Source organism: Fusarium tjaetaba (genome assembly GCF_013396195.1).
Source record: "Fusarium tjaetaba strain NRRL 66243 chromosome Unknown NRRL66243_c0000255, whole genome shotgun sequence".
Classification (NCBI taxonomy): Eukaryota; Fungi; Ascomycota; class Sordariomycetes; order Hypocreales; family Nectriaceae; genus Fusarium; species Fusarium tjaetaba.
Window position 1 is genome coordinate 114,706 of NW_023501451.1, and position 19,814 is coordinate 134,519.

Here is a 19,814-nt window from a genome sequence, read left to right on the forward strand (position 1 = left end):
AGGTAGCAATGTAATTTGCTGATCGTAATTTCGGCTGTTGCTTTTCCACCTTCCAACCTAAAGTCTAGTATCTGTCTCAATTAAAGTACCATCCAGGGTGGGCTTCTTATACACACTCATAACGGATCCTTGAAAAGCTAGTTCGCATGAGTCAAACCAGCACAGCCATGAGACCTATAGTCCCGCATTCATCCTGAAACTGTCACAAGCTGCAGAACCATAAAGGCTTGAATGCCTGTGGCTATAAGACCAACAAAGCTGGACCACTCTGTCGGGGCGGTGAGATACAAGGGAGGTGCTATTATCGTGCAGACCAATGCTAGCAGCATGGGAGGTACCCAACTGCGCTTCCGCAATCGGGGATCAGCCCTTAGAGGAATGCCTGAGATGATCAGGGTGAACCCCTGGGTGATGCAGCTTTGCATGAGGAACCAGAAATCTGCGTCTTTTGTAGTTCCCGGTTTGTGATCTGAGTAGTTGTAGGCAAGGGCAAAGGTCCAGACATTAGACAAGGTTGTTCCGATAAACGTCAGCCAGAGTATCGTGGTGAATGTCTATGAGGTAAAGGTAAGTTTATGCCCGAAGTTTGGTCAAAAGATATACGTACACCAGACTGCGTAGGAAGACCTGCTTTGGTGTCTTCAGGCGCCACTTTCGGTGCCGCTTGGATCTTTCGTGCTATTTCTGGCCTACAGCATGTTTCAGGTTGCTTCTTCATAATGTACTAAATGACTCACCATTTTGCAACCGTGCGAGGAGACTGCGAATGCTGGTGGTATAGATTGAGTGCACTTTCGAGAAGATCCCATCGCTCGGAAAGGACCAATCGATAATCAGATGTCAGCACCCCCGCCGAGCCCGCATCAAGTACTGCACTCTCTATATCAGAGGCGTGTTCAATAATCCTCTTGAGGTTCCCCAGCGAGGGTTGGTGTATTTCATCTCCGGCCAATAGATTCTGAGAGAGAAACGAAAAGGCTCTTCCCCAATAGTAAAGGATATGCCTCTCTTTTAAGTAGTGGCTGCTGAAGATGAAACGACCGTTGTTAATATCTTGAATCTGAGTTATGATTGTCTGAAGATCCTCCAAGTCATTCAGAGCCAGTCTCTGCGCAGATACATCACCTGGATTGAGCGCACCAGACGCGATTTGCTGATAGAAATGCTGACAATAGAGAAGAAGAAACTGGTCTAGTTTAGAGAGACTTCGCGCTAAAGCATAGAGTTCTTCGTTTGTGAGCGCAGGGCCGTAGTTATCGTTGATGACTGCTTTTGGTGCTTGATTTGCTGTTGACGTGAGTGATCGAAATGCAAAGCCGCGATCGGGCGTGCTTACAAGGGGAGAGCCATCCCACGTTGGCTCGCCTGTGCGGAGCTCGCTGTGAGGTTTCTCCTTGACTGTAAGATGTCGTTGAGGCCATGATTAAAGGCTATTTGGAGCTGCAGCTTGATGGTATTATGCTGGGCTAGATGTCTTGGCTAGGCGGGGAAAGAGCGAGCGGAATTTGTTGAATTGATGATAGTTATTAATAGAGGCGCAGCTTATCAGCCGTGGCGCAGCATACTTATTGGTGGAGGCGCAGCTTGGTATTGTTTTCAGCTATATGCATGTCCTTCATAGGCATCCAGTGAGTGTATTATAAAAATCTGAAATTATTTCATAATTTGGGTGCAGTATTATTGCGGTTTATTTCAGGGTTGATAACATAATTCGTAACGGTGCTGCCAATTTGTGAATTCTCTTGTGCAAGGTTGTTGCAGAGCCTATCCATAAAACGCTCGTTATTCTCACGGAAGCTTGAAGCTTCTGACATCCCGCTTAAAGTAATCTTCCTGTCGATAGTTGGCAAGAAGAAGATAAAGCCAGGTCGCGAGTTCCATAAAAATACCCCATAGCCACGATGACGAGCCTCCAGCTTTCCAGCGAAACATCGTCTCCTCGTAGAGCTTATTTATGTCGTCCCGTCTCAGGGCTTCGTAGGCTTCCATCACATAAGGGACGCCCTGTTTTATCCCCTCACTAAGTACGTGGGCGAACAGGATACCGTCTTCGATTGCGATACCTGTGCTTTCGCCCTGGGGTGGCATCTATTTCCTGATGTCAGACGATGTAGCCAGTGTAAAGGGATTACTTTACTTACAGCATGAGCGGCATCCCCGAGAAGAAGCACTCTACCCTTGCTCCATCTTCCCTCAGGAGGAAGCATATAGACAGGATAGAAGTACCAGTCGCTCTCATTGATCATAGACTCTAGTCCTTTGATACTGCCTCCCTTGAAGCGAGCAACGATACCCCGCTTGAGTGTGACTTTGTCTTCCCCTAAAGCCTTCCATCCTTCCCGCGCGTCTTGGTTCTCTGCCATCGGCATAATAGCCAAAGCATACACCTTCTCCCTCGATGGTTCGAAGTGGGTTATCAAGAACGATCCATGCCGACCTTGAATCATGGCAGAGTCCCCGAGGATTGGCTTCTCATCCATTGTCGTGACACCAATCTTTCCAGTAGAATCACTGTCGACATATCCGTAGGCGATGGCACGACCGGAATACATCTTCTTCCGCTCACGATCAATAACTGTGGTCCGAACGAAAGAGTGTATACCGTCGCATCCAAGGAGGACATCGCAGCTGATGGACTCTTGCGACTTATCAGCATCAAACTGAACATCAAGGTGAACAGTTGCCTCATCATCTCCTTGGTCATCCACCTGTTGTATGTCGGTGACTCTCGCACCATATCGCAAGTTGACCCGGTCCTTAGGCAATTCAGCAACGGCATCCGCCATGCACTGCACAAGATGATGCCTCAGAACTCTCAGCGAATCTGTTCCAGGTAACATCTGACCCAGCGTCTGGCCTGTCCGAAGAGACACAACGTCGACGCCGCGGATGGGGATACCCAGTTTTCGTAATCGTGCTCCAACGCCAAGGGCATCCAGGTACCGTAGCGCCAAGGGCGTCAACAGAATAGTTCCTCCGAGGGTTTCGACTTTTGGGCGCAGCTCGAGGATAGTAATGCGAGGTAGTGAGCCTTGGATGGTTGTTTGCGACATTGCGAGTGCGGCTGCAAGGCCCGCTGGACCAGCACCGACGATGATAATATGCATGATATCGGCGGCGGCAAATTTACCGACAGACTGTCAGTCAATTTGAGATACTCTGATGGGAGAATTATCTGAAAATTGACCCTCCTGGGCAGTGATCTTATAGTAGCGGGAACATGGCAAAAGGCGCTAAGCTCTCAGCCATGATACAAGCTCCCAGCCACAAGGCTTGACTACCTACAAAAGGCGAGAGTAAGAAACAAAGCAACTCGGGGCAATTCAGACCCGGTCGGATGGCCAAATGAAAGAGAGAATTTCCACCCGCGGCGAATTGAATTCTCAAACGAGAATAATCGAACCCTTTGAGATTTATTGCTCCAAGGATAATGGCTTCTACCTAGAACGGATATGACGGCCATAAATACCCTAGTGCAAGCCATCGCGGCATGAATCAAGAATGGGCCGTAGCTATTGGCCACTCGCGTTGCTATCTTCACTCCAACTGCACGCTAGTTACTCCACAAATCGTATTGGTCGTATCAGCCGTGTTTCTCGTGTTGGCCGTATTCGTCGCGTTAAGCGGTAGACGTAGTACATTTTCATAGAGCTCCGTAGGCTATCCCCAACATTCTTTCTATCGTATTAGGTCTCACTGGCAAGACGATTCCTATTGTTGGCATTCCCTTCTGCCTCTGCAGCTATGCCTTACCAAAGCAATCCAAATAATCATACTACTATAACGGGGCACCTCCAGGCTTAGTTGTGTAACACATGAGCATCATTGACATAAATACAATCGGCTTATCGAATCTATATCTCTATGGATGCGTCACCAGCACAAATTAAAATCTAAGTATAGCGGTCATCTTTTAAGAGCAGAAACTAGTTCCAAATACGCCATTTCTGACTCTTGATGCAGTCAGAGCAGTCCCAACAACCCTTGTCACTCCAGCTCAACTTCGTATCACCAAACTGCTGCCAGCTGATGCCCTTAAGCTGCCAGACTCCAATAGCGCATTTGCCATACTCCTCAGACCAGCCCGATGCTTGGCAGTCAGGGTTCGAGTTACAAAGAGCCGCACAACGCTCCTCCGAATCCTGGTTGGGAAACTTGGAAGGCGCCTCATCCCACTGCCACGGGAAGTAACCCTGATGTTGGCAGACCAAATCACCGTTGTCAACCTGCTTGAGCGAGCAAACAGCTTCCTCACTCGTGATGCTGGGGGCGCAAGTCGCTGTAGGAAGAGACGTTCTCAACGAAGCAGAGTATGCATCGCGGTCTTGGTCGTGGCAGAAGCATTTGAAGCAGCTTTGCTCACTCCACGTTGTGTCCTGGTCGCCACTGTTGCCAGGGGTGAAGGCGGAGGAGAAGACGGAGCTGGAGGAGAAGACACAGGCTTGTTGGTTCTGATCCCATGCTGAAGACTTGCAGCGGTGAGGCATCTGGTTGCACAGGGCTACGCAGTTCTGGTAACTGTTGGCACCTTCTTGCCATGGGTACTCATTCTCTTCAAGTGTAAAGGTGTTCCTCATAGTTCCCTGTGGATTGCAGTTTTGGTAGTCATAGTCGTTCTGATCAAAGGTGCATCCATCGGATAGAGCAAGGGTACACTGAGGCATCGAAGACTCAGTGATTGTTGGGATGTAAGAGGAGCTAAAGGTTGTGAGAGGTTCAGTACGTGTTGGAATCATTGTCGTGGACTCGACGGTATGTTCAGTAGAGCTAGGAACCTGGCTGGTGGTATCATGCTGAGCTGAACAATCGTTGGAGCAAGACCAGCAGCCCTGGGAACTCCATGGAAGTATGAAATCATGGGCGTTCACATTCTGTGCTTCCACAAATGCGCTGCTCGTCATAGCGACATTGGTAAAGGCGCATCGTCCACGCGCGGCATCGTGAGCTGAGGCAGCACAGCCGTCGAGCTGATAACAGATAGTCGCACACTGTTCCGAGTTTGTCTGCATAGTGGCCTTGTCGAAATCGTTGTTGGCATAAGGCGCGAGATCAACGGTGCCGAGGTTACCAATCTTCTCACAGACGAGGTCTAACGATGGTGAGCTCTTCAGATGGCAGTTGGGGCAGAGGGTGGGAATGGAGGGAGAAGTGGATGTAGTTTCGATCGCTGGAAGAGAGGTGGTTGAAGGTGCCAAGATGGAAGTCTCAACATCCGCTGGGTTCCTGATGTCACAGTCATGACACTCAAAGCAATCATAATCATTCCACATCAAAGAGTCTTGTGCGTTTATATCAATACCAGCGACGCCGAGTGTGTCGCCAAGCATCCAGCAGCTAGGCTCCGAGCCCAAGGTGCCCAGCGCAAAGGCCTTGCAAGCATCCCCTACTTGTTTGCACATCAAAGCGCAGTCCGCGATGGAGTTTTGCCTAGGGTGGCTTGACCTTGTTTGACCCCATGTACCTCGCTTGGCCTTTCCAAAAGCCCAGCAGGCTCTTGGGGCGGTGGGCTGGTCATTGTCATCGACTTGTTGAATGCCGGGCAAGGACACTGTCTGGGATACTTCTGGCTGGACAGGGGTGCAGTATCCTGGTGGAGGGGCTCCTACGGGGCAGACACGCGAGCCAGTTGGCAAGGAGCTTTCGGTATCGACGGTGATCTCACTTGCAGTTGAAGGTTGTAGGGCGCTTGTGGGTGGGTCAAAGGTGAGGGTTGTGAACTGCTTTGTAGATGGATCCAATGTAGGGACAGTGAACTCATTCGCGGTCGAAGGATGGAAGGCGCTCGTGGTTGGGTCCAGAGTAACAGTCGTGAACTGCTTCTCTGATGCTGTAGATGGGTTCAGAGTCGGGACGGTGAACTCATTCGCGGTACTTGGCTCCTGACTGACGGTGGTCTCACTACCAATGAAAGACACAGTAGTAAAAGACTTGGTTGATGGATGGAAAGTCTCAGTAGCAGGACCCAAGGAAAGACTAGTGGTCGGGTGCGCAGTTTCCGTGGAAGACTTGGTGCTCTCGTCACTGCTTGGCGTGTTGGAGGTCGAAGATCCAGCCGGTAAACTACTGGTAGTAGTAGCGACATCTCCATCACCAAAGTCAATCGCTACATCATCGATCGTCTCAGGAGTGACCTGGTTAGACATAAAGATCGAATCGACATAAATAGCCGCAATTCCACCAATCGGACAATTGACCGACACTGAAAAGGCACCTTGTGCGTTGGGAACATCGGTTTGCTCAAGAACAGTATTCCAGTCAATAGCCGTTCCGATACTAAGGATCGTCGATGTATAGAAGACATGGCCGGCGATGGACGCGCTTAGCGTGCAGACGTTGATCTGGCTAGCAGTAACCACAGCATAAAAGAAGCGAATAGTGTACTTCTTCTTGATGTCGAGGGAGTCAAGCTGTTGAGAAATGCTGACGATGTTTCCAATCGCTCGCTTGCGTCCAGTAGGGGTATTAGCAGCTTGCATCTCAACACAGCCCTTCTCTTTGCTGCCGTCGCCGGTATAGCCCTTGTTCTCGACAATCTGACCCTGGCCTTCGACGACGTAGTTCGGGATGTTGCTTGGGTTGGCGGGGTCTCTGACGGCAAAGTTTCCGTTACCAATCACGTTCTTGACAACAACGGGTCCCTTTGTCTGCGATGTGGTCGGGGCAGCTGTCGTCACTGTTGCTTCAGTATGACCGGTCGTACCATGGGGCTTGCATGGGCCTGCGAAGGCAACATTGAAGTTGCACAGGAGAGTCAGGCCTACCAAAGCAAAAGAAGAACGCATGGCGAAGGGTTAACGAGTGTAATAGCCAAGAGAGGCGTTGGGAAGGTTAGCAAAAAAAGCGAGAGGACCCGGGCAGCGGCATATTGACTGTTTATGAAGATATCAGCTGCGGACTACGATGACCTTAGTCCCTGAGAGTGGTCATGACACTTATTGCTAAGCGATGAGACTATTTACTCAAAATCAACGGGTCCGCTCAATCGGCGACAGCTAGTGAACGCCTCGTCCGCTGTTCCGAAAGGGAAATGTTTCCGCTTTTGCGGAACGAAAATGGTTAGGGGGCGCATTTGCACGATGTTTGTCTGCTTTTGAAAGGGTTTTTTCAGTATAAAAATTACCATCCAGAGCCGATGCTATGATGCCAATTGATGATTTGCCTCGAGAGATATTTCTCTCGTTTTGCGTCGTCGCTGGACGTTAGAAAATTACCCCTGGCTTCAGCTTGAGACTAGCTGCTAGCCTGTGCCTGTCAAAGTTCTGTGAAAGCCTGGAAGCCAATAGTGCGTTATAGCGCTTGACACTATTTAATCTTCTAAATATGCTTGCCTTAAGTCACGCCACAGCGCTGTATTGAAGACCCTGATAAATATGGGATTTATTAGCAGCAAAAGCGGTAGCTGCAATAGGGTGATTTTACATGCAGCTCCGACTGGGAAAAGCGCGGAGAAATCGGAGGCTCCGGACTTGGCCAAATGTCGGGCGTTCCCGTTTCGGCTCTCGGCTCTGTCATCTGGATTCATGATTGGTATGTCATCTGCAGTAAACTACCCTAGATCATGAATATTCGATACAGCGACATCGATCTGCTTACTATGTAACAAACCTTTAATTGGGGAGCCGGGTTTGATAAGCTTAAGTTTCTCCAAGACATCAGGGCAGTTGAGGACAAGATATAAGTCGACGACTCTCTACCGTTGCACGCCGTTGAGACCAATGACCCCGAACATGATGTTGCGCTCTGTAAATGTGAACTGAACCAAGCTGGGCGATTACCACGATAAACTTCATACTGGACCTGATGCGATCTTTCCTGGTGGGAACTTGGACAAGGAGCAGTAGAAGATCTATTCAAGGGCCCAGAAGTACTATTGGGTCATGCTCATGAACGATAATGTTCTTGATAAGAAGATCTTTGGGCTTCACAATACAAGCAAAAGAACCTGAGACAACTACCTATCAAATTAACGTCATCCATATTCGCTATTCCCTAAATGGTAGTTCATACTTTATTCAGTTCTTGGTCGGCGATGATGGAAATGATCAATAGATAGAAAAAGGTCTACTAGGAACGCCTGAAGAGTTGAGGTTTATTAGACGTTTCTTGGCCTAGCTTTACCGGGTCGCATTCTTCTAGGGTAGTCAGCTCGTAAAATTGAAATTGCGTCAGGTTAGGCCCGCCGCTACAGGAAGCAGGATCGAAGCTAGGAGGTTTTGGACCAGCGAGGGAACATTTGATTGGCCATCAAAGATGCTGAGAATCGATAGTCTAGATATAGGCCGCTTTTGACGCCGCTATTTTCTCACCAACAGATTCATGAGATGAGATTCACAAAAGAGGCCGGAAATAGATGCCGATAGCAAGTACATAGAGGAATACCGTTCTCTTCAATTCATGGCGTTTTTATTTTAGCCGTTCTTGTTCGCGTGACGTAGACGATTAACAATGAAGGTGACATTGCTATCCGCTCTGCTTATTGCATCAGCGTCTGCCGATGCAGGCACTTGCACCAAGGTAATTGCAACAATTCACTGTAGCATTGCCTTGCTGACCATTACAGGATGCATGTCTCAAAGTGGTTGGACTCTCTAATTGTCGAGCTCGAAGATGGCCGCCTGCGCATGAGAGCGACTGTTCCTCATTCCTTAGATACACTTCCATCCCTCCTGTGACGACAGTGACGGCGACTGGAGTGCAATCGACCGTGAGTCTGAAAGATACCGAGACTCTGGGTCCGGAGACAGATGAAGCTACGGCGACACAGTCCGATCAAACGTGAGTCCCCTATCCATCTGCTGCAGGCAGAACTGACAATATCTAGCGCCACAACCAGCGTCACATCGGACCCTGTGACCGTCTATTTTGCTGTCACTCCTACCAAGACTGTCACCGTCACTATTGTAAGTTCTAGAAAGCTCATGCGTCATGAGATCATATTGCTGACTGTTTTACAGACACCAGACCCTTACCTCGAGACGGATGTCAACGTAAGTATATCGAGATACCCATTTGAGGACTGCAAGGCTAAACAGAACATAGACCGAAACCGTTGTTCAGACTGACGTGAACACGTACGTACTGACCTCCCATTCGTAAGGTCTCATTCTGACTCTCCTTTAGCATCACGGAAACAACCTATTATGGCCTCCCCTCGAAGCGTGCTATCGCAGCTCGATCCACCAAGAACATACTCAGGCCAACGAATATCCCATCCTATGCTGCATCATGCACAGATGCCGAACAGTACAGCAGTGCTTGTGCCTGTATGGGTGTTCAAGAGACTACCATCGAAGGAACTGGTTCTATCATCACTGAGACTGTTGAGCCTCACCCTGAAACGGTCGTCAATGTCCACACGGAAACCCAGCCTGCAGTGACCATCACTACAACCCTTCCAGCAAAGACTCGATATGTAACCGTCACTCTCCCGGGACCTCGAATCACCTCAACAACCACCGCCGACGCTACCACCGTTTCGACCTCCTTTACCGCCGATCAAGAAACCTCTATAATCACTCAGCAAGCCACCGAAGTCGACAAGACTACATCCATCACCACCGAGACCCGCTCCGTCGGACCAATCTGCACAACCTATACACCTCAAAGCGCATGCCAGTGCAAATTCGAGGTCCTATGCGACACAGAAGTCAACGTTGATAATTCAGTCTTTTTCAGACAAATAGACTTCAACGTTTATGTTGGTAGTTTTGAGGAGTGTATGCAGCGTTGCGACAGCAACCCGAGCTGCCAGTTCGGTGATTACGCAGGACTTCCAAATGGTGGTCTTTGCTCAAGCTATAGTGGCAACCCGGGAGATTCTGGAACTTCGTCTCTTAGCGGAACTAAGTACTATGAGAAGGATGGAAATGTTGATTGCTCGTCTTGTTCACAATAGAGCGGGAAAATTGGCGGAAGAGATTGAAGCTTGCTATATCCTTATTTATTCTATTGTAAATATTCAGTTCCTACCCGTATCATACCAACATCGCAGGCCTCCAGTTTCACTGTACAAAAAATGGCATACTGGGGATGCAATGAAATCTAGGCTGGTGCAGTCCAGGTGTCACACTACCTTCCTCTTGGCGGTTACCATCGGCGTTTCGCAATGTATCGGGTGAACTGTTGCCGAAGTCGGTGTCTGCGCCCTGTACCGCGACTTTGTATTGTGAAGGGCGTGCGATGGGTTATTTCTTACCGAATTAGCCGTTGAGAGAATCCTTCAAGTCACCTAAAAAAGCAGGCATAGAAACATTAATCGAAAGTGATTCAGCAGGTTAACTATTGTCTACCATCGGAATTGCATCGATACGCCTCATAGTCGAAACAAGCCAATATGAGAATCGGTTTCCTCGGCATGGGAACGATGGGCACGCCCATGGCCCTCAATCTTCGTCGACAATTCCCCGTCACCGTCTGGAATCGAAATGCCGCCAAATGCACGCCCCTCGTCGAAGCCGGTGCTAAAGCCGCGAGGACCCCTTCCGAGGTGGTTGAGAAGTCCGATGTCATTTTCACAATGCTCTTCGACGGCCGAGCAATGCAATCTATGATCGACAGCGAACCAGGCGACAGGTTCATGAAAGCCATCCGTGGCAAAACGCTTATCAACACAAGCTCAGTACCTGTCGACTTCAGCCATAAGCTTGCGCAGCAGGTCCAAGATGCGGGAGGAAAGTTTATCGAAATGCCTGTTAGTGGCAGTAAAGTCCCAGCTGAGCAAGGAAAACTTGTAGGCATGATGGCTGGAGACCGAGAGGTTGCTGAACAGATCAAACCCATCGTCGATCCTATCACTCGTGCCGCCATCTACTGTGGCCCAATCGGGTCCGGTCTCAAGGCCAAATATGCCACCAACCTATTCTTGATCTCTGTGACAACGGGCCTCGCTGAGTCAGTGAATCTTGCACGAGCTCAAGGGTTGGATCTGGAGGCCTTTGGGGAGGTTCTGAACAATAGTCCTATGGCATCCGTATACTCCAAGATGAAGATCGCAAAGATATTGAATGGAGATTGGACACCCCAAGCTGCGATCAAAGACTGTTATAACAGCACTGAGCTGATCAAGTCGGCGGCTGAAGGTGTGCAAGTTCAAACACCATTTATCCAAGTATGCAATTCTCTCTACAGAGAGGCTCACGAAACTGGCCTGGGGGAGGAGGACATGATGGCTGTCTATAAACTGTTTGCCGAAAACCCGAGCAAGTATAGTAAATAATTACATAAAAATAGTAAAATGATCCTAGAACTCTATAGCACCCATGGACCTATGGGCTAAGTCGTTTGACATAACCTGCAGTTCTTGTCACCGGTGCCATTTCGCTGTGAGTTCTGGCCGAAGCAAGGCATCATGAGAAATGCAATTTTAGGCCCGCGAAGCTAAGGTCAAGATCGACAAACAATTTCTTGCTTTTTCCTACATCTTTAGTATTTAGTGTATCTATTAATCCGGTTCATCGCCGTACTGTATTCCACTGACGGAAGGTTAAACTTCGGGACAGTGCATTTTTCAGCCACTATAGGGAATGATCTCACGATGGCTTATAGAGTTCACCCTGCTTCCAACGTACACGAAACAGATTGCAGACGACGTGCTCGTACTTACCCGCTATTAACTGCTTGCCTTGTAGCGCTACACCATTGAAGCGACAATTTTGACTCATCACATAGGCGACGGCAGTGAAAGGTCGAGGCGGTAGTCAAATTGAACAGCAAGTTTCGGCAACGATAATTGGGACATTGTGTGCTCAGAAACTCTCAGGCTTCTCAAACTCTTCTATTTCTTGCTATGTGGCATTAACCATTGAGATATGGATGAGCCAAGCAAACATGTCGGGGGCCAGTACTCCAGGAAGCGCGCCTTGCACGCGTGTCTAGTCTGCCGAGCAAGGTTTGCCATACCCGCATTATAAAGGCCTGTAAGCATACTAATGGCATTTAAGAAAGTCTCGGTGTGATAGCCAACGACCTAGCTGTGGCTTCTGCGTCAAGACCAATTCGGAATGCACTTACCCAGACATAGAATCCGCCAGGTGAGGCTGCAACAAGTACGAGCTAGCAGTATCTACACTGACATTAGACTTCAAGCCTGGATAAAGCTTCGTTGCTCATTTTGGAAAGAATTCAGACTATGGAGAGTAATGTGCTCAAACAGATCGTGGATGCTACAGCTACTGGTCCTCTCAGAGCGCCGAGTGCCAATTCAGCCACGCCTGCCTCGCAAGAGAGACCAAGATCATGGAATCAGTGGCCGAGCGGGGACATAATAATGTCTTGGAATGTACTTCGAGAACCTATCACTAGATGCGGTCAGCATCGACACTGGGAGCTGTACCGGAATGAGCTACTAAACAGCCCTGATGGAAGCTCAGAGACACCTGGACCAAGTCCTTCGATAAAGGCAGAGTTCGCGAGACCAGATACAACAACTGATTCGCTCGACTATGGCCAAGTTATGTCAGACAATATGCTAACGGATTCCACTCCGGAATCAGCAAATCTCACGGCATCGCTTATCAGAAGCTATGTCGTTAATATCCACAGCAAGTCCCCAATCTTGGATCTTGACTTCTTAAAGGATTTGGAAGATCGACTATTGAAGGATAGCGAGCTTCAAAACTGGCCAGTCCAGAAGCAGCTACCGACAGGACTAAATCCTCCAGACATGGCAATCTTGCTATTAGTACTCGCTCTAGGAGAAGTATCAGCAAGGACATCTCCCGAGAAGCAACCGCTTGGTCAATCCCATTACATAACTCTGGCACTTCCCTGGCTTGGAGTTACTGCGTTTAGTAATTGCTCACCCATCAAAGACTTACAGGCACAGTTACTACTGGCGAGTTATCAGATGTGGATTCTTAAACCGTGGAAGGCTTGGTGTTATGTTGAGACAGCAGCTGCCAAAGCTGAGACAATGCTACTAAGGTACGCCTACTCTCACGTACCAAGTCGCAAGTCACTAACCAAACAGGTATCCCGATATTCTAGAGCAGAAGCTGAGCCATAGAGTACTATGGGCGACTGCAAAGATGCAGCTGGAGCTAACGGAAGAGATCTATCCTCATCTTGGGCTTCTCAAGTCCGGCAGGCTCGGGCATCTGATTCAAAGCACTCCAATTCCGCCACCACCTCCTCAGCCGTTCGAATGGCCGAGCATCGGTTCACAGCTTGACACGGATACGTGGTATTACTACCTAGCTGAGACATCCAGCCGGAGATTGGTTGAACGTATCAAGGCTGAACTTTACAGCGGTAGGTCGTTGACAGCATTTTATGTGACAAAATCTGATAGTTGTACAGAAGACTCTACCGGATCTGATATAGCACCCAGTTATCCATTAGCGCGCGAGTTTGAATGTCAGATAAACGAATGGTAAGTTCTATGGGTTCTGCAGCAAAGGTCACTGCCTAGGAGAATATCTGAGCTATAACTAACTAGTCAAAAGGATGAGCTCCCTCCCAGCAGACCTTCGAGTTGCTTCACACTTTCCCTCTGAATTCTCTCCAGGAACAATTGAAACACTGGAGCAATCCATCAAACAACGAATGCGAAAGGTCTTGGTTGATAGACAAGGACAGCTGATGATGCTGGTGTTCCGTCCTTTTCTCGCGGCTCTCGCAGATACTCACTCCGACACACACGAACCAGGCTCCACTCCTGACGCTTTATTAAAAGGAACGGTGAAGTACCTGTACTACACGATGAAGTTTCTCCACCAACAATCAGAACAGCCGGTTCGGCATTACGGATGCTGGCTTTTAGCAAGGAACGTCTGGTCAGCTGCTATCTCACTCATTGCTGCATGTCATCTACCAAATGTCATTAGTTACATGGATTCAAGCGAGCCTGAGTTTCAGACTCCCGACATTGCAAGTCCGATGTCACAGGGATCAGCCATGCCTACTATATTTGGAGGGTCGTTTTCCCGGCATGCTCTGGATGCTTGTCAACATGCATATCACCAGCTTCGACTGTGGGATAAGGAGAGTGCGAGTCTTTCGTTTTGCGCGGATCAGCTTTGGGCGTTGATAGTGGATGCTCAATGGCATGAGAACAGGTCAATTGGGAATGACATGCAGGTATATTAATTGGTCAGTTCTTTAGTCAATTCTGTCGATTAAAATATTCTACTATGCTACCCTGAATGTTCTGGGAATCTATTCTTCATATACAACTTTGTTTGCAATAGCACCAATACCATCTATCTCAACCTTGGTGACATCGCCCTCCTTCATACTAACCTGAGGCCTTCTGCCAAACCCAACGCCAGCGGGTGTTCCAGTGAAGATGAGGGTTCCTAGGAGAGGAGAGTCAGTGACTTATTGCAATGAGTCTTGTGGGTAGTGAGTAGTGAACCTACCAGGAAGCAGGGTCATGCCCTGGCTCAAGAATGACACAATCTCAGGCACAGAGAAGATCATATTGTTGGTGTTACCATCTTGCACTTGGGTATCGTTGAGGGTACCGCGAATCCCAAGACCGACAGCAGAACCAAGGGTGCCTTTTGACACGATCGCAGGGCCTATAGGAGCGGAGGAGTCGAAGCATTTCGAGTAGCACCATTGGCCTCCGCCCAAGTTGGGTTCAAGCTGCCATGCTCTGTTTGAGATATCGTTACCTGCCTATAACACCATTATTAACGAGTCTCTCATCTCCTGTGAACTCTGATTACTTACCGTGTAGCCGAAGACATAATCCAGTGCGTCATCCTTGGACACCCGCGAAGCTTTCTTGCCAATCACAATGACCTACGGAAGTAAGCATCTTGTCTCTTTATCTGTAATTAGGACATCTTACCAGTTCTGATTCGTAGTCGAGTCTTCCCTTTTCCCATGAAGTGCAAGGGAGGACAAGGTCGTCGTATGGGCCAGTGAGCGCAGTGACTGGCTTGAAGCTATCGACAGCGGTTGTGAGACCACGTTCTCCAAAGTGAAGTGTGGAGAGCGCGGTAACTTACAAAACAACTGGAACCTTTGGGATAGCCATCTTGGCTTCTTCAGCGTGGTCCGTGTAGTTCAACCCGATGCAAACAACAGACCGAGCATGGTCGATGTCAATGGGACACAAGAGCTTCTGAATACTGTGCTTGCTGTCGCCGACTTTAGTCGTAGGCGAGAATGGGCTTCCTGCTTGAAGAGGACTGGCGAATTGGAGGGCCTCATCTGCAGCACCGTAATAAGTCTTGCCATCATCTTTCGAGACGAAACGAACAAGGCGTTGGATTGACATTTTGGTAGAGGAATTGGTGAATAGTTGACGTCGAATGACTGAAGAAGACATGGGTATATCGGGTCCATTGGGAAAATTGCCGATTATACGATGCTTAAATAAATGGTCGAGCCATTTCCAGTAATTCCAAACCGTCATCGGAAGCAGGACAATGGGCTAGGGCGTGGAGTAGTGGAGATCATCGAGTCGAGCCCCTGCGTAGAGTTTTGGAGGCGTCGGCTCAGAGGCCGAAATGCCCCGATGATCCATTCTAGGCCGAAACTGGAGTAGATCGTCGCTGGAGCTGGTGTCGCAAGAGGTTTGGTGTTGAATGATTGCGGCGGAACGCGCAGGCTGTCATTCTTGAGTACATAACTAAGTCTTGCCCCAGAGTTGTCGGTATGTCCGTCAAGTTCTCACAGTACTAGCCCTAGTCTGATCACCATGGCTGATTTCCAACACCTCAAGGCAATGTTGGATCGTGCAATTCACCAGCGTCCCTTACTCCTCGCTACAACCTCTGGTGCTGCAGCCCTAGTAGCGTTTGCAGCTTGGTGTATCAAGGACTATCGCAATTACCTCGCCCTCGGTCCAGGTGGTCCTCCCTATAATGTCAAAGGTTGGGCGTGGATCACCTTTGGCACCCGTCCTTTTGCATTGAGCAAGTCCGGGGCCACCTATATCGCCGACTATCCTATAGAGGGAAGCCACTCTGAGATCCAAAATCTACCTAGGCGTCAGGGAGAGCGGGCGCTACTTGGGGGCATTGCCCCCCATCGGCAATTGTCGCAGCATGCGCCTCCGTGTATGAGAACTGTATGTCCTCGATCTCTGCTCATCTCGGCCGTTTTAACTCGACTAACTTTGCTTGGTAATACATCGAAAACCTCTTCAACAACGCCGCACGACAGCACCCCTCAACCCTCGAAACCAAGAAGTCACTGTACGAACGGCACCACGACGCACTCTTTGTTTCACAAAAGCTCCTTGAGTCACAGCCCGAAAGCCTTCCCAACACTGCGATCATAGCGAGAGGCGAGCTCGGCCATGCTCACCCTGATCTGTCGGTACATCTATACCTTTCACCCGCCGACGCTCGTGTAATCATCGAGAAAGGATGGGCCGAGAGGCACAGACTCTCGGTTCCCGAAACCTCTTGGGTGAAGAACAAATATGCTATTGCCAGTACATACTTGATGATCTACGGTCCCCGTGACGAGAAGGAAATGGAGGTCTTGAGAGTCATTCTTGAGAACAGTATCAGGTTCATGACAGGTCATGATGAGGTGGAGAAGTTACAGTGGAAGGAGGTTGTATGATTTGAGAGTAATCTAATGATGTTTTGAAGAAGAGAATATTCTCGTTAAGTGTAACTGGAGCTGCGCTACTTTCTTGGTACCTCATGAGTTCACAGTGAAATACGCTTCGACGAATTGCCAACCCCAATCTAGTTTGTATACACTGATGTCAATCGAGGGACGCTTATAACACAGGGGTCAACACAAAAGTTCCAAGAAATCTGCCATATTCTATTCTACTGTCATTCGTTCTTCGATTCTGATGGTAACATCCTCAATTTCTCTCCAGTCCCCAACTCCATGCGGTCCAGCAACGCGTAACCTGTAATTGCCCGCGTCAACGCGCCAAAGATGGTCTTTGACATCCCAATACGAGAAGTCCCGAACTTTCAAGCAGAATTCCAGATCTTGGGAAGCTCCCGGCTCCAGAATTTCCATCTTTGCAAATGCTCGTAGCTCTACGCTTGGTCTTGGTGTCGCTGGCTCCAAAGCTTCTATGAAGAGGAGAACAGTCTGACTAGCAGCCCGCGATCCAGTGTTCGTAACTCTCATGACTACCTTGTTTGTTTCTTGGCGGGCGTCAAACGCCAAGTAGGTAGGACTTGTGATAGAACAGCTGAACGTGGTGTATGACAGTCCGTGACCAAAAGCGAAACGCGGGTTGTACGTCTCAAGTGACTGTTGGCGGTATCCGACGTGGATACCCTCGCGGTAATGTATCTCCTTGTTAGGAGTCATAAGGCTCTCCACGTGGCCAGCTGGGTAATCTTCCACCGTATCCCAGAACGTAGTTGGGAGTCTAGCGCATGGAGATACTTCTCCAGAGACAACTCTAGCCAACGCATTGCCGAACTCCATACCCGGAAACCACGCATAGATGACTGCATCCACTTCATCAATCCAAGCACTCGTGTCAATGGGCGACCCAGCATTGACCACCACGATAGTCTTGCCTTGACATGCTTTGGCAACACGAAGGATGAGCTCATCTTGCCGACGTGGGAGCTTCATGCTTACACGGTCGAATCCCTCAGATTCCCATTCAGTGCCGGTACCGACAACTATTAGCGCAGTGTCGACAGTCTCCGCGAGCTTCTTTGCACTAGCCAAAGGCAAATTATCATCGCTAGCGAGCGCAAGACCCAGTCGACAGCCCTGGATGAAGAACTCGCGGGTCACATTCTGCGCCTTGTGCTTTGACGACCAGCTGACAACTTCAAACTTGTATGTTCGACCTGCTTCCAAGAGTAGCGGTTCATCTCGACAGACTTCCAGTTTCGAGCGATCAAAGAGGAAGTCCTCGGTAGAAACGTTGAGATCTCGCTCAACGTCAAGAACAACCTTGTCGTCTAGCAGGCACTTTGCGCTACCAGGGCCGCTTAAACTAAGGTTGTAGAACCCCGACTTTTGCGCGACAAGCTCGAACTTCATGGTTGTGCAAAAGTCAGAGCGATCTAGCAGACCGTCTGGTGCATGCTCAACAAGCATGTATAAAGTGTCCTTGAACTCTTGACGGTGAAAGAGCTGGCCTGGAGAGGGTTGATCTCCGTTATACCAAAGAAGCGTGATGTTCTCAATGCCAAGGCCAGATTCGTTTGGTAGTGGTACAAGCCTATTGACCGCTACGCCGGCCCCAAGCGTAGCGTTGCAATATGTCTTGCTGAGAACTTCCCATGGAGTTGATGTGTATGGCACTTTGAGACTAGCGGAGCCTCCTCCAAACAGGGACGGCTCTGTCGCATGATGGCCAAACACAGCGAGTCTGGTGGCTCGATCAAGTAGTGGAAGTGTGTCTCTTCCATTCTTGAGAAGCACCATACTTGACTCAGCAGCCTGTCGGATCAACGCTCTCGACTCGACATCGTCGAGATAATCTGGTTCTTCAGCCTTCAGCGGCGGCGGGAAACCAGGTTCTCCGGCACGGCCAGTCTTTCGAAGAAGATCGACAATCCTCGCTGCTGAGTCTGTGATCTGTTTTCTCTGTACTTCACCCTTTCTTATGGCCTTCAACACTTTATTGTACTCGCGGAACTTGGTCGGTCCTGGCATCTCGAGGTCGAGGCCAGCATTGAATGCTTCAGTTGTGCTGTAGGTGCCGAACCAGTCTGAAATGACCGCGCCATTGTATCGCCATTCGTCGCGCAGGATGGACAGAAGATTCTGTGATTCGGAGCAGAAGGAGCCGTTAACCGAGTTGTACCTGTAGTGATCACACGTTAATCTGGTGTTTTTGACAGGGCTGCCTTTGACTCACGCAGTCATGATGGACCATGGATCGGCCTGTTCTACCACAATTCTGAACGGCTCAAGGTATATCTCCCGTAGTGCTCGCTCGTCAATAATGCTGTCACTCCATCGTCGACCGTTTTCAGCTTCGTTTGCTAGGAAGTGCTTTGGGCTCGTGGCAATGCCCTGTGCTTGGAGACCGTTCACGAAAGACGCAGCGATGAGGCCGCTGAGCAAGGGATCTTCGCTAAATGATTCAAAGTTTCGCCCACCTAAACAGTTAGTTGGGTCGCGAGTAGCCATCTGATGGGACTTACACAAAGGGTAGCGATGGGTGTTCATAGTTGGAGCAAGGAGTCCATGCACGCCCTTTCGCTTACACTCTCTCGCGAGAACACCAGCCAGCTTCGTCACCAATTCCACATCGAATGAGGCACCTAGAGCTGTCCCACAGGGAATGGCTGCAGATGGTGCTCCATTGATCCAGTCTTCGCCTCTGACGCCATTCGGACCATCAGAGAACTTGAGTGAACCGAGGCCGAGGGCTTCGTTGGCACGAGTATGCCAGAAATCATGGCCTGAGAGGAGGTTCACGGCCTCTTCTAGTGAGAGCTCGGATGGCAGGTCGCGATCGATTGAGCCCATGGCTTTTGGCTGCGAGATGGACAAAATGAAACTAACGAGACAAACGTAATTCCAGGCGTTGGCAGCTTCAAGGATGCGAACGCGCGAGGAATCGTGGAAGATGACATCTTAAGAACATCTTGCCACGAGATACGGGGTCCCCGATTTGACTCCGGGGCAGGTCGGGCTTGTTCCCTGGTCCAAGTCCATATTCTTGGAACCCTCAACACCAACAACAGGGTAAGTTCATCATCGGGGCAATTCGGCTATGGCGCCGACGCACTGATCCACGCACTACAGTCCCTGATTGGCCGGGGCATTTCGGTGTATGAGCCGACATCATGAACTCCCCAATCTCCACTGGAAGCTAGCGCTCGTCTTCTACTCAGCTCGATAATAGAGTTTTGCGGAGAAGATTCAGCAGGTCAGCTACCCCGGATGGGGTAGAAAACCACGATCCA

General features: G+C 49.4%; 6 protein-coding genes across 6 annotated transcripts; 2 read left to right on the plus strand and 4 right to left on the minus strand.

Annotated features, from left to right (window-relative positions):
• Nucleotides 1-188: 188 nt before the first annotated feature.
• On the minus strand, nucleotides 189-3,107 carry FTJAE_10836 (salicylate hydroxylase; the record flags this gene model as incomplete). Its single annotated transcript, XM_037343717.1, has 6 exons — nucleotides 189-554; nucleotides 608-689; nucleotides 738-1,287; nucleotides 1,337-1,398; nucleotides 1,793-2,088; nucleotides 2,142-3,107. 6 exons carry the CDS (start codon nucleotides 3,105-3,107, stop codon nucleotides 189-191), a joined length of 2,322 nt encoding a protein of 773 aa, XP_037202134.1.
• An 819-nt stretch (nucleotides 3,108-3,926) lies between these two features.
• Nucleotides 3,927-6,782, minus strand: FTJAE_10837 (uncharacterized protein; the record flags this gene model as incomplete). The annotated part of the gene is made up of 1 exon (XM_037343718.1): nucleotides 3,927-6,782. The coding sequence occupies one exon, from the start codon at nucleotides 6,780-6,782 to the stop codon at nucleotides 3,927-3,929; it is 2,856 nt and encodes a 951-aa protein (XP_037202135.1).
• A 1,663-nt stretch (nucleotides 6,783-8,445) lies between these two features.
• FTJAE_10838 (uncharacterized protein) lies at nucleotides 8,446-13,493 on the plus strand (the record flags this gene model as incomplete). The annotated part of the gene is made up of 13 exons (XM_037343719.1): nucleotides 8,446-8,514; nucleotides 8,561-8,775; nucleotides 8,822-8,900; nucleotides 8,955-8,987; nucleotides 9,040-9,071; nucleotides 9,121-9,868; nucleotides 10,319-11,207; nucleotides 11,297-11,321; nucleotides 12,020-12,029; nucleotides 12,077-12,921; nucleotides 12,968-13,248; nucleotides 13,297-13,369; nucleotides 13,436-13,493. 13 exons carry the CDS (start codon nucleotides 8,446-8,448, stop codon nucleotides 13,491-13,493), a joined length of 3,357 nt encoding a protein of 1,118 aa, XP_037202136.1.
• A 661-nt stretch (nucleotides 13,494-14,154) lies between these two features.
• Nucleotides 14,155-15,226, minus strand: FTJAE_10839 (fumarylacetoacetate hydrolase; the record flags this gene model as incomplete). Its single annotated transcript, XM_037343720.1, has 5 exons — nucleotides 14,155-14,294; nucleotides 14,358-14,619; nucleotides 14,674-14,745; nucleotides 14,795-14,891; nucleotides 14,955-15,226. The coding sequence occupies 5 exons, from the start codon at nucleotides 15,224-15,226 to the stop codon at nucleotides 14,155-14,157; spliced, it is 843 nt and encodes a 280-aa protein (XP_037202137.1).
• Nucleotides 15,227-15,649: 423 nt separating this feature from the next.
• FTJAE_10840 (uncharacterized protein) lies at nucleotides 15,650-16,524 on the plus strand (the record flags this gene model as incomplete). Its single annotated transcript, XM_037343722.1, has 2 exons — nucleotides 15,650-16,021; nucleotides 16,117-16,524. 2 exons carry the CDS (start codon nucleotides 15,650-15,652, stop codon nucleotides 16,522-16,524), a joined length of 780 nt encoding a protein of 259 aa, XP_037202138.1.
• Nucleotides 16,525-16,734: 210 nt separating this feature from the next.
• On the minus strand, nucleotides 16,735-19,374 carry FTJAE_10841 (beta-glucosidase H; the record flags this gene model as incomplete). The annotated part of the gene is made up of 3 exons (XM_037343723.1): nucleotides 16,735-18,703; nucleotides 18,758-19,001; nucleotides 19,047-19,374. The coding sequence occupies 3 exons, from the start codon at nucleotides 19,372-19,374 to the stop codon at nucleotides 16,735-16,737; spliced, it is 2,541 nt and encodes an 846-aa protein (XP_037202139.1).
• Between the last annotated feature and the right edge of the window lie 440 nt (nucleotides 19,375-19,814).